Here is a 13,491-nt window from a genome sequence, read left to right on the forward strand (position 1 = left end):
AATGCAATATTTAAACGTGTTGATTGCTTTTAAAAATCTAGACGAAAATAGCCCCTGAGGAAAGATCGATTAACAAATTAAATTTAAACACAAAAACAATGTTAAACAATGTTTAGTCAACATTGACTAAATTGATTATTCAGGATTGGTAAGTTTTTAATGACTAAGGAACAAAGGCAAACAAGTACTATAGTCTGGTTTCCCTGTGAGGGCAACCACACTAAAAATAAAATCACACCTGTGTGAACTGAGCGGTGGTCCATCATCCATCCATCCATCATCCATCCATCCCTCATCCATCCATCATCCATCATCCATCCATCATCCATCCATCCATCATCCATCCATCATCCATCCATCATCCAACCATCCATCCATCCATCCATCATCCATCCATCCATCCATCCATCCATCATCCAACCATCATCCATCCATCCATCCATCTATCCATCATCCATCCATCATCCATCCATCCATCCATCCATCCATCCATCCATCCATCCATCATCCATCCATCCATCCATCATCCATCCATCATCCAACCATCAACCATCCATCATCCATCCATCCATCCAAACATCCATCATCCATCCATCCATCCATCCATCATCCATCCGTATGTGTGTGTGTGTGTGTGTGTGTGTGTGTGTGTGTGTGTGTGTGTGTGTGTGTGTGTGTGTGTGTGTGTGTGTGTGTCTGGCCTGGCCTGAACAACAGCGCCCCTCCCTTAACATGTGTGGTCAGAAAAGGTACTACACCACAGGCTTGAGGCTACATACAGACCCACCCACCCACATACATACATACAAACATACATACCTACACACACGGCCACGCTATGGAGACGGTGTGACCACCGCTCAAAAATGAAATAATGAATGAGAAGATGGTCTGTACTACTGTATATATGTCCAAGTTGTGGCATGTATTGACAGCGCTACGGTCCTTTAAGTGAATGCTCAGGATTTTACAGTGTAATATTATAATAATCACGTCGTACTGAAATTCTAGTTTGAAGCATACAGTTTCAGAACCCGATAACCACAACAGAACAGCAACAAGAAATGCAATACCTAATACACAACACCTGTCAGTAGGGAGTGTCGGTCAGGAGGAGTAGGACGAAGGCCCTAAGTCCTCCCGGTGAGGGCTCCTCACTGTCAGGTGAGCCAGTAGGATACAACAGCAGTGGCAACATAGAAATGTGTGTTGGTAGGAATTAACTGGCGACTAAATTGGCTAGAAAAAAAGGGGGTAAAAAATAATTGTCTACTCTAAATAAAAAATAAATGTCAGGAAATATATTGTTTTCTCAAGCGTTTGTTGGACATTTATTAACAACTTTGTAAATCTACAGTACTCTATTGTCTTTTTGTGGATTGCCCCTGTGGGAACCTGAATACAGGATTAGCTACAATATATTACATAAATTAGATAACAATAAAAGTTTGACAATGAGTTATGCATGTAAACATGCTACTGAGCAGGTTTGGTTTGGGCCAAAGGGGGCCCAAAGGGCGCTTTTTTTCCAAGTTCTAATAATCATAGTAAGCAAAGACAATTATTATATTGTAAATGTAGACTGGTGAAGACTGAGATGCAAATGGTGTAAAATGCTGCAATAAAGTGTTTGGACGCTGGATGCTATTATTTTCAATTTGCAGGAGCAGCAGGACCCTCACCACAACAGCCTGAGAATATTTCTATCCATTCTAAAATGTCGACATTATATGTCCTTTGCCTATATTTCGTAAACCCCCACGATTAAATCTATCGTGAAATCACATTTCCACATTCAGCAGATTCCATAGAATAATAGGTGAAACACTTCATCCTTCCTGTGTAGAAAACCTCAAATAGCAGCTGTCATGAGAACTCCTCTGGGCACTAGCACATTCGCATAAAAACATAAACACCTGTCTTGTGTTCTATCCACCTCTATCTCCATTTATATGAAATATCTCATAAGCAGCAGACAAATCAATTGGCTTTGCTCTCTGAGCACCCACTTGGGATAATAAGAGACAGCCCACACACTGGTAGTACAGAACTGCACCCCATTTTGGAGCTAAAGGACAGACTCAGTCTGCAACCACGTTTTCAGCTTGGCGTCCCTATTTTGGGTATGTCATTATAGGAGAAAATACTGAAACAGATTTTCACCATTATTTTTCAAAAACGGAAAATATTTTCAATCTACCAGCTCGCAATGCATAACATTGTGATGTGTTGTGCGCTTGTAGTTTTGATATTTTCGCTATTTGAAGCTGTGACACCATCGTGCTACAAAGTAGGGCTTAAGTGGTTAAAGCAGGATGATTATATATCAGTTTTGTCTATAGATTATCCATGTTAACATCCAGTTTCTTGAATGTAATCAGTCAAATGTCCATAATTCTCACATTGTTGTTTTAAATAGAGGCTTGCCGCTCATCATGCAGTAGGTCATTGTGTTAAGTCCCATACTTCATTACACCATTGGTAGGCTACTTTGTAGTCATACAGACAAACAACTTCTCCTCCTTTGGGCCTAATTATCTATGACGGTTAGGAGCCTTGAACCATTTGGTCTTAATGAACTAATGTACTTCATCCTCCCTCGTATATCTCACTTGAATGTTTAAATGGACAAGGACAGACATTCAAACGTGAACTTTACTGAAATGAGTAGCATGTTACTCTTAACACATTTTCAGTTACAGTATGTGCACTCTCAGAGATTACTGCCAAATGAATGTTTGTTCTCCAGATATTAAGAGAAGCTATCAGTCATATGTCAGTTGGACTCAACTGGAGCAGCCAATGGTGGTGTGCATTTAATATATTATGTTCTATCTCCTTCCCACAGGAGTCTATAAATGATCTTTATGATACTAGCACACACCATTTGTTCACCGCAACCTCAGAGAAATGATGATTTCACAATCTCGACAGGCCTTACCTTGACCTTCTTTCCTGCTGCTCTGGTGTGCCCTCAGCTCTTCTGACTTATAGAAATCGATACTGGCATAACTGTTGAGACTGGAGACGGCACCGCTGCCCACACTAGCTGCTCCAGTAGCGGCTGTACGTTCCCCTCCAGTTTGAGGGTTCTCTTTAATGGCCAGGTCAAGGTCAATGTAATTAAGGCCTTGTTCAGCAGATGCAGAGGAGGCTTGAGGTGGCGGTGTGGCAGAAGTCTGTCCATTGTCCCACAGAGGGCGTTCCAACCCATGTCGATGGCCTGCTACCTGGCTGCCCTCTGGGAAGAGGGAGGTAGTGGAGGGTTGGTGGTGTGGTAGAGAAGGCAATGTAATAAACGCCTCTGAACGATGGGATCGCCGTCCCTGCTGGTCGCCTCGGACCAATCTACTGCTTCGGTCGGGTGACGAGAAGGATTTGGTCGGCGAAAAGCCTACACCTGTCTCCTGAGCCATAGATGAGGGCTGGCCAGAATGGATGGCGGGTCGTGCTGTAATGTTGGAGTTCTGAGGGATAGGATCTGAACCCGTGTTAGTACTGTTTGTAAATGGGGTAGGATTATCTGTTAGTGCCACTGTTATGTTCGTTCTATACCCTGTGTTGCCCTCTGCCGCCAGTGGAGAGGACCTACTACGTTCTTCCCGGGACTTAGGGGCAACAGCCGGTGGGCACTGTGGGGCGGCGTTGAACGTGGATCTAACAGGAGTCAGGGGGGACAGTGACTTCCCAAAGTCCATGCTGACGTATTCGGCAGAGGTGGACAGTGGAGCAGAGTAGCTCCGGGGAAGGTTGGTGGAGCCGTCATGACGGAGGGCTGATTGGTGCAACGGCCTGAGCGTTGCGTGGATCATTGAGCGACCGTGCGCTTCCCCTAACAGCCTCCCTCTGCTGTACTCGCCGTCTCCCTTGAACACAATGCTGACATACTCACCGACGTTCTGAGACACAGAGGGCAGGAGGTTCTCCTTCACCTTGGGCAAGGTGTTGGCTTTAGACATGTCTGTGCAAATGCTCAGGGGACGGCCCTTCCTTTGCTGCTTTGGGCTCTTACCGCTCGATACACGCTTCTGCTGGTGACTTCCATCTTTCGTGCCTGTTCCCCCACACCTGTACTCTGCTCCAGCTCTCAATACACTCAGCCCTCTCCCTGCTGCCACTGACATGGACTTCTCTTCCAGGCTTTCACTGCTGGCTGAGCTGGAGGAGAATGAGGAGGAGGACAGGGAGAGCTGACAGCCTCCCGCAGAGCCTGCTGTGATTTTATTTCTCTTGCTGTGCGCCTTCCTTCCTGCACCTTCGCGGCCACTGCTGTCCTCTTTCCCTTTGCCTTGATTTAAGTCATCCTCAAAGCGGGTGTAGAGAGTGTGCTGATACGCCCGCGGCAAGGAGAAGTAGGAGTTGAACATTTTCGGTTGTAGCTGGTGCTGCTCCGGGTGGGAGGGCGGCGTGCTGCAGGCGGAGCGGCTGCTGTTTGGCGAGATGTTCATGTAGTCACTGGCAGCCCGGCTCTCCATGCTGGCCCTGCTCTCCCACCTGACCATTCCGTGCATGTCTGCGGAGTAGCTGCTATTAGGTGACATAACCATGTAACCCTCTGTGATAGGCTGGCGGATGGGCTGAGGAGGCGACACGCTGTGGTTGGGGGTCATGGCCATGTACTCGTCGTCAGCCCCAGCTTTAACGCCAGCATCCGACATGCCCACCGAGAGAGGAAGTGAAACAGGGGGAGCCGTCACTCCGGGTAGCATTGACATATAGCCGCTATCCACGGGGCCCCTAGCATCCACCTCTGCCCTGCCCTTGTCAACCCTCTTCCTAGTCTCCTCCAACACATCAGTATGCCCACCACCCACCGCCAGACCCCCTGAGCCCTGATGCAATGCAAAGGTCTCTCGGTTAGCACTCCGAGACATAATGGCGTATTCTTCGTCGTCGTCATCCTCGTCGTCTTTACGGTGCAGAGTGAGGTGGTCGTGGGCGGCCGAGGGCAGCGACGTCCTCTTGCTCAGCAGCCTCCGCTCCGCCTCACTTTCCCTGCTGGAGCCGGACCGCCGCAGCATCCGTCTGCCTTTAGAGCGGTGGTGGTGGGAGTGGGAACCGAGGAACCCCTCTCGCTGTCCCATGACTATGTAGCTGGAGGAGCCGTCTCCGTGCATGTGGTGTCCAGCCATCCCGTGTGATCCCCCGGGAAGGCTGGGGAGCAGCAGGGAGTGTTCTCCAGGGCTGGAGCCGTATTCATCCGAGGAGCCATAGTCACTGGGTGAGCCTGAGACAGAGACTCTCTGAGAAACACGGGGGTAGGAACAGATTGCCATACCACCCACAGCTGCACCTACTAGCCCACACTCTGAACCATGGCCGGAGCTGGAGGACAGGCTTGGGGCCGGGGAAGGAGATGGGGCCGGGTTGGGAGTGTAACGTGCCAGGCTGAGGGTAATCTTAGCAGGAGTAGGCGCCCTGGTGGGCTTGGGCCTCAGAGTGGGCGTGGTAGAGCAGGATCCATTAAGGCTTGGGCTGGAGCTGGCCCAAGTCCCCCTGGCACATGCCCCTCCCTCCTCAGACCGGGCCCCGATGCTGGCAGTCCGTGCCCTTGGATATCCGTGGCGTGAAGTGGGAGAAGTGCTGGTGCTGTTGCCTCCCGTGCCAGGGGTCTCGGTGCGGGCACGTCTGGAGAAGCCCACCTGACTCGGGGGCAGATTTGGATGATGTCGGCGGCTTGGGACGCTGATGGGGTTCGAGGCAGTGCCACCGCCGCACGAAGTCCCCACTGACTGGGACTTGCTTCGCTGGCGAAACTCTTCGCTCAGGGCTTTCATGGCCTCTAGCAGGGTCTCGTGCATGTTCTGTGCCACAACGGAATCGTCCACCTGCATCCAGAACTCTCCGGGGCCCGTGATCGCTGAGCGACCCACCTCAATGAAGAAAAAGTTCTCAGAGTGGCCACACCGGCGCACATTCATCAGCTGCAGCACAACGGCCGCCACGTCTGAGTTGATTTTGACAAAGTTGACCGTCTTGTCTGTCAGGCACAGCCGGTAGATGCCCACCAAGTTCCTGGCATGTCCAAGACCTTTTGGCCACACCTTCACTTGCCATACCTCCTTGAATGTCGGGACAGGAGATGGAGAGCTACATTCACCACTACTGCCACAGTCATCGGGAGTTTTACCTAAAAGTACAAACAAACATTGATGAGAAATACAGACAACAAATAATTTAAAATCAATATTCACAGTATGAAAAGTATCAGACATGAGAAAAAATAAACGGTTTAACTATGAACCTAAACAGATTACAGTGTAGTTGATGCTCTATTACATTTCAATTTAAACAGCACCATCCTTTACACAATATTAAACCACAGGTTACAGGCCAACAGTCTTGATCAGTAGCCTACAGGAGTTTCATGAAACGCACGCGCACACACACACACACACACACACACACACACACACACACACACAATGTAATCTCTCCTGGCCTTGTAGACTGTAGCCCAGTGCTACTCAACCCGCGGCCCGCGGGCCGCATGCGGCCCTTTCCGCATGTCTGTGCGGCCCGTCATGATCATGCCAAAAAAAAAAAGATTTTTCTAAGCCTGTCAAAGTTAACGCGAAACGCAAAACGCGGTGATGTTTGACCCTCGGTGCACTCCGTAGTTAGGGATAAGAGTCAGGAAGCGAATGAGCTACAGTACAACGAGACAGTCAGACAGACAAATATGCAGAGATTTTGCAGCAGACAACCACAGTCGGGCTCACTGGAGCGGAGACGCATGACGGTCGTGCGATATGAACGGCCGCGAATCCCGCGATCGTCATGTTTCAGTCTAATGAAGACCTAGCCCTTGTCTCCGCTGCTTGTCTCTCCCTCCGCGACTCCGCCAGTCAGCTCCGACTATAACTCTATGGCACCGACAGTCCAAGCATTCCAACAGATCGCGCTGCAGCCAAGGAACTATGCTTATTAACACAAATCTCCTCCAACGAGCTGTTGTGTTTTACAAAGCTCAAAGCATCAAACTGTTTTACAAGTACAGTGCATCTGAGGGGGAGTTGAACTGTACTTGAGTTATTTTTCCATACAATAACTCTCTTCACCAAAAATAGCCGATCTACAAGCTCACAATGCATCCTGTGGTGAGCTTGTAGATCGGCTATGTCCCCCAAGAATAGGGATGCTGGGGTTTGAGTGATTGAATAATAAGTATAAACGTTTATTTATTTTAAATCTGTCCTATTAATGAAAAGGAGTGTTAGTGGCATGAGAAAACATACCTTTACATTGCCAAAGTTCACTAGCTTTGCATGGGGAGGTTACAAAAAGGTTGAACCAGAACTGTTCATTTTCACTTCACATTTTGTGAATAAAGCCTAATTTGATAAAAAATTCAAATGTCATCAATTTCATCATTCCATCCATGACAATCTTTTGGTTCAATGAGGTTTGGCCTGGCTTATGGAAATGTGGCTGTTTTCTGTGCGTTTCCTTAATTATTAGACTGTGTACTGTACAAAATCAATGTAAACGTCCAAAATAGGACCGTCATTTTTAGCTTGCGGCCCTTTGGACTTTTGGTATTTTGCTGAGTGGCCCCTGAGCCATCTCAAGTTGAGTAGCCCTGTGTAGCCTATCTTACACACAATTGTCTGAAATGCAGTGCAAAGCAATAAAGCATGGGGGTGGTGGGGTGAGGGGGTCCATTGGCTGCATCCAGAGTCTACAGCATAACGACAACAACATAAACACGAGGAAAACCAACAGAGATAACATTTTCCAATGAGGGAGCGCTGATGAATGATGCGATCTCCTCCCATACCAGCAGCAGCTCCATATAACACAAATGTAGGTTAAGCGCACGACAGCGAGAGAGAGCTGTGTGGAAAAACAAAAACACACAGGCTCCAGCAGAGTAGACCACGCTATGCTGCTTGCTACTATGAAATGCATTCCCATTCCCTGAATGGATGCCATATCTCCACTGCGCTCTGCAAAACCCCGCTACAGTCTATGATATCTGCCACGAAAACGACATTAACCCAATAACCCATAGGTTATTCAGTGCTGGCTCTAGCCTAGGATATATTTTTATGCATCAAATGAAACTGGGCTGACATAAATTGATCTGCCCTGTTATTGTATATTCGATCAATATATTGAGGTTTTGCTGCCAAAAACAGCACATGCCGCCCATCGTGCTGATCTATTCGAATCGAATCCACCTGCTCCCTGGTTAAAAGCCCACAGTAGGTAGGCTATTGCATCGTAGGGCTAATTTATTCAAATTAAAAGCCCGTGCAAAATAATTGAGCTAAATAGGCCTGCAGCCAGCATATTGTTTCGATCATGTAAATCAGTCAATGGGCTTTAATGCAAAGAACAATCACCCATCCAATGCATGGCGAGCGAAATGTAACCCCATAAAATAATACATCCCTATTTAGGCCCAACACCTGAAAGAGGGAATATCATTCATGTCATATGAAATCTGTTTTATTGCTTACAGTTGCAGTGAAGGTCCAGCATTGCCTGGTACCACTCATCCTGCACCTCCTCGCTGTCTGCAGCGATGGCAAAGCTCTCGCTACGGCTATAGAGAACGATCATGTGCTTGTTCTTGGAATCCGCCCGCTTGTTGATGTTGAAGCAGGTCTCCAGGTCAAGGCTCTTTTTGGGCACGGGCGATTTGCTGCGAAATTTCTTCTCGTTCTCGTAATACTCGAGCCGAGCGGGTCCGCTCTCCGAGGCCGCCCTGAGCACGAAGAACCGCCGGTGCATGGATTTATGTTTGCGGAGATAGCCGCTCTTCTGTACATCTTCATAGCTCTGCTGCTGCTGCTGCTGCTGCTGCTCCGCTGCCGCCTGGTTCTCCATGGCAAAGCACAGCGATGCTTGTTTATGCTTGCGATTTCTGCTGGAAAAAAAATCCCCAATCCGTGCGTCCGTCGATTGTTAATCCATTCCAGCTACATGTCTCGCGTCCTCCTCCCCATCATCATGTCCAAATTGAAGTCCGGGGCAATATATCCAACATGTGCACGATGAGAGCTCAGCGGAGGAGAATGAGCCAAAGCATATTTTACATCACTGGTTCCCAAACGGTGGGTCGCGACACATTTGTGGGTCGCGGGCACATTTTTATGGGTCCCTCAATTTTTTGGTTTCCTACATTTTGTTTTAATTATTAGGCCTATTCAAAACATATTTTAAAAAAGCGATTTCTAACCCTTTTACATGATGGACCATACTAAAATGAAATGTAGGGCGGTGGTTCTCAAAGTGGGGTCCGGGGACCCCCAGTGGTCTTTGAGAGAGTTCCACAGGGGGTCCCCAGCTAACTGATAGATTATAGATAGGAACTAATTAGTTCCTATCTATAAATGGTCTCTTCTGTAAGTGTAACTCAGAGAGTGTATAATGGAACCAATGTGTCTATTTGGTTCCATTTGTACACTATTGGGGTACCAGAGATAGAAATGCTATTACATGGGGGTTCATAGCCTAATGCATGTCATACTGGGGGTCCCTGAGATTAAAATGGTTGAAACTCACTGCTAGAGCTGTAAAAGTATTCTCGGAGGCTATATATGTGCATGGGTCCCTGACCCTGGCCTATCTTTTCAAATGGGAGTCTGTGGGCTGATAAGTGTCAATTTGGGGGTCCTTGACATGAACATGTCGAGGACTGGATAGATGCAGCTATTTCCTTCATTTCAGGAACACACATTCTGAACTAAGCCATATATGGCAGAGATTCTCAAACCTTTGAATTTTAAGAACCCCACTTATGGTACACATCATTTGTACACCTCAGAGTTACAGACCTCTAGTGTCCATTTGGTTAATATTATTGCGACCAAAGGTCGCAGTTTACCATCACAAAATGTCACTGCAGCGTCCATGTAGACGTGTACACATTTTTCTATGGGCAAACCCTGATATCCACATCCCTGATGTCCAGATCACTGTGGCGCGACCTCACCCTTTAGGGCGAGGTCGCTTGTCGCCCTGAGGCGTCTTACTAGTCAATAATTTAACTGGGGACCTCCTGGAACCTCCTCAAGGACCCATGGGGGGCCATTTACCACTTGAGAACCAGTGATCCACTATGGTTCTTACTCAATTGTCTGCCTGCAATACCATGCTCAATGAATTGATAATAACATTTGTGATATGCCATTGAACTGTTATTATACAGGCTTGTATTATAGAGTTCCTTATACTTTGGATAACTAAACCTGCCAAAACTAAAACTAAATAGTCAAAATGTGATTACATTTTCAGTGTGTATTATCACAGGGAAATACATATTTGTCAGAGAGATTAAGAAAAAAAATCTAGAGAAAGCAGATCAGCCCCTATGGTTCTTGAGAGACATTATCACCGACATAATCAAAAAATTGTGACTATTTCTGAACCAACATGGGTGCAAATAATTGGTCTGAGTTTGAGTGACCACGTTGCCATGCAGCCATTGGTCTGCAATCAGGCAGATGTCATTCCTTATCGACTAGCTGTTGGAAAGGAAAAGAACTGCGGTGGAAGAATACTACTCAGATTGTAGCAATTTTACATATAAAATACTTATACTTATTGGCATCTAAATAGATTTAGAGTACCAAAGTTGAAGAACTCAAATGTTTCTAAATTTGTGATTCATTATCTCCAAAAATATCATAGCCTGCATTGAGATACGTTGTGAGCTTGTGGATCAGCTATTTTCAAATGGACAAATGCATAAAATACTGTAGTAGTAGTAGTAGTAGTAGTATATATATATATATATATATATATATATATATATATATATATATATATATATATATATATATATATATATATATATATATATATATATGTGTGTGTATATATATATATATATATATATATATATATATGTATATATATATGTATGTATGTATGTATGTATGTATGTATGTATGTATATATATATATATATATATATATATATATATATATATATATATATATATATATATATATATATATATATATATATATATATATATATATATACTGTGTGTGTGTGTGTGTGTGTGTGTGTGTGTGTGTGTGTGTGTGTGTGTGTGTGTGTGTGTGTATATATATATATATATATATATATATATATATATATATATATATATATATATATATATATAATATATATATATATATATATATTCCTTTTTTCTTTTTCTTTTGCTTCAAATAAATGGTACCATGTGAAAGTATGTGGGTTCTCACTTCCCAGCTTCTTACCAAGTAGATAATGTCATCACCTTATCTTTTAAGCAACATCTCTCAAGAGGGAGACAAATCACATTCTAACATTGCCTGCATATTACTGCATCGCAGAAGTTCTGCATTGATACCACTGTGCAGTTCTACAGTGCTACACACGGCAATGCATTAAGGAATATTACACATCAAATATAGAGCTGTTTAACACTTATTTAAACAAAAACATAATCACTTACTGTGTAGTTCAAGATTATGTTGTTGCTGTTTTGATGTTTGTTTGTTTTTGTCCCCCCCCCCCATGTTTGACATATGGGAGTCAATGGGACTTATCTGTGCTGATTTCTTTTGATCAAATTAATACTGATTTAGATTTATTCTAGGAAGTCAAATGTGGTTTTGGGGACTGGGTCAAATTGGATTTCTTTTTTTGTTGATTTTTGTTCCACTAAATGGAAAAATAAACTTTACAATTATGAAAAGAAAGCTTAGGCTTTTGAATCATATGAGATTCATAACTTTGTTGTCCCCTGTAGACTTACTATGGCACAAAAGCACAGAGGAAAGAACTTGGCCTAGAGATCCAAAGGTTGGTGGTTAAAGACCTGTCTGTTTTGTATTGTCTTGTATGTCATGACTTTTGTATAAACGCTAACCCTGACCCTAACCCATTTATTAAAAAAAAAAAAAAAACTTGACCAAGTTGAAAAAATTCACAAAATCTTCCTCCTCCTAGGAAATGACAGCACATAGGCTTTCCACCTATGCTTTCCACCTCTGCGCTGTGCCTCAGAGGAGGAACATTTGGTGGATTTTTTTCAACTTGGTCAAGTTTTTATTTATTTATATTTTGTATTTTATTTTTATAAATCTTTATTCAAAGGTCATGACATACAAGACAATACAAAACAGACAGTGAAAGACAGAAAATGCTTTTCACTGGTCTTGAACCACCAACCTAGGTTCTCTTGGCAAAGTTCTCTCCTCTGTGCTATGGAGCCATAGTAAATGTACAGGGCAAAGATTCATGTCCTTTGACACTTTTATGAACATTTTCTGTCTTTCACTGTCCACCTAAATTTTAAATTATGAAAAGAAAGCTTAGGCTTCTCAATCCTATGAGATTTTAAATAAAATGTTCAAGTCCTACCGAAATATCACAATATAAGATCCCCAGACCGAAAGCAACTGGAAGTCAAAACTAACTGTTTAATAAATAATATAAACAATTCACAAAAGTGTCAACTTCAACTTCCACTTTATTGTCACAGGTTTAGATGTGTGTAAAAAAAAAGGAAAGTGGGTTAAATCCTTTTTTGTACAAGCTCCCATTATTTGTAGTTTTCAGGAAAGGGAAGAAGAATAGAGATAATAGAGACCTCAAAGAAAGAACAAAGAAAACAGGTCAGATTTTAAAATATTCCTGATGAGTAGAGTGAATTATATACATACCGGGTGCACGGGTAGAAGAAATGTTGAATGACATTAAAGTTGACATTGTGCGTGTATTAGATTGTCATTTCCCATTGCTCAGCTATATGCCCCTCCCCTAAAAGCTTTTGTCCAATGCTAGCTTAGCAACCGGCAGCTTGCCAAGGCTGTTGCAAAGGCAAACCTTGGCAAGCAGGAAGTTATTCTAAGCTAGCATTGGACAAAAGCTTTTTGGGAGGGGCATAGCTACTCGCTAATTGCTTGAATTAGAGTTCTGATGTATGATTTGCAAAAGCAGAAATCTTAAAAGTCAGGGTTAGCCACGGTCTTGAAGTATGTTAACTCCTAAACTCACAATTTATTGGAAAAACTCAAATGATTTGAAATTGAGTGCAAAATACATTCTACTTCAGTATACTCAAAACATTGAAAAAATAATAACTTACACCCTTGGGGTGTTAATGACAAAATCTCCAATATTTCTACAAAGAATAAAGGACAGTATAAATACATGCAGTACATAATATTACACACATTATTGTGATATTTATTCAATTTTTAAGTCCAGCACCATCATGTAAGTTACGGTTGCCCTGAATGACCTCTAAATCAGTGACTGGCTGTCAAACATGTTCAGGTCAAAGACCCCTAAATCGATCTGTATTAAGCAGCGGACCCACCATTTGAAAGGATTGTGTGCCAGGGACCCCCATTAATGAAGATGATAGATTAGACACATAACAACTGTCTGTACTGCAGGTACGGAGTGAGAAACCTATATGATCTGAATAGTCATTTATAAATACTCTCATTGGATTGCCTTCTAGCTGGTTGAAACTAACCACTTTCAACCGGGCA

The 13,491-nt window shown here is 43.9% G+C and overlaps 1 protein-coding gene across 1 annotated transcript; it reads right to left on the bottom strand.

Annotated features, from left to right (window-relative positions):
* Positions 1–2,891: 2,891 nt before the first annotated feature.
* LOC308304746 (insulin receptor substrate 1-B) lies at positions 2,892–8,835 on the bottom strand (the record flags this gene model as incomplete). The annotated part of the gene is made up of 2 exons (XM_080749376.1): positions 2,892–6,130; positions 8,466–8,835. The coding sequence occupies 2 exons, from the start codon at positions 8,833–8,835 to the stop codon at positions 2,892–2,894; spliced, it is 3,609 nt and encodes a 1,202-aa protein (XP_080605502.1).
* Between the last annotated feature and the right edge of the window lie 4,656 nt (positions 8,836–13,491).

This window comes from Nannobrachium achirus (genome assembly GCF_963921795.1).
Source record: "Nannobrachium achirus genome assembly, chromosome: 19".
NCBI lineage: Eukaryota > Metazoa > Chordata > Actinopteri > Myctophiformes > Myctophidae > Nannobrachium > Nannobrachium achirus.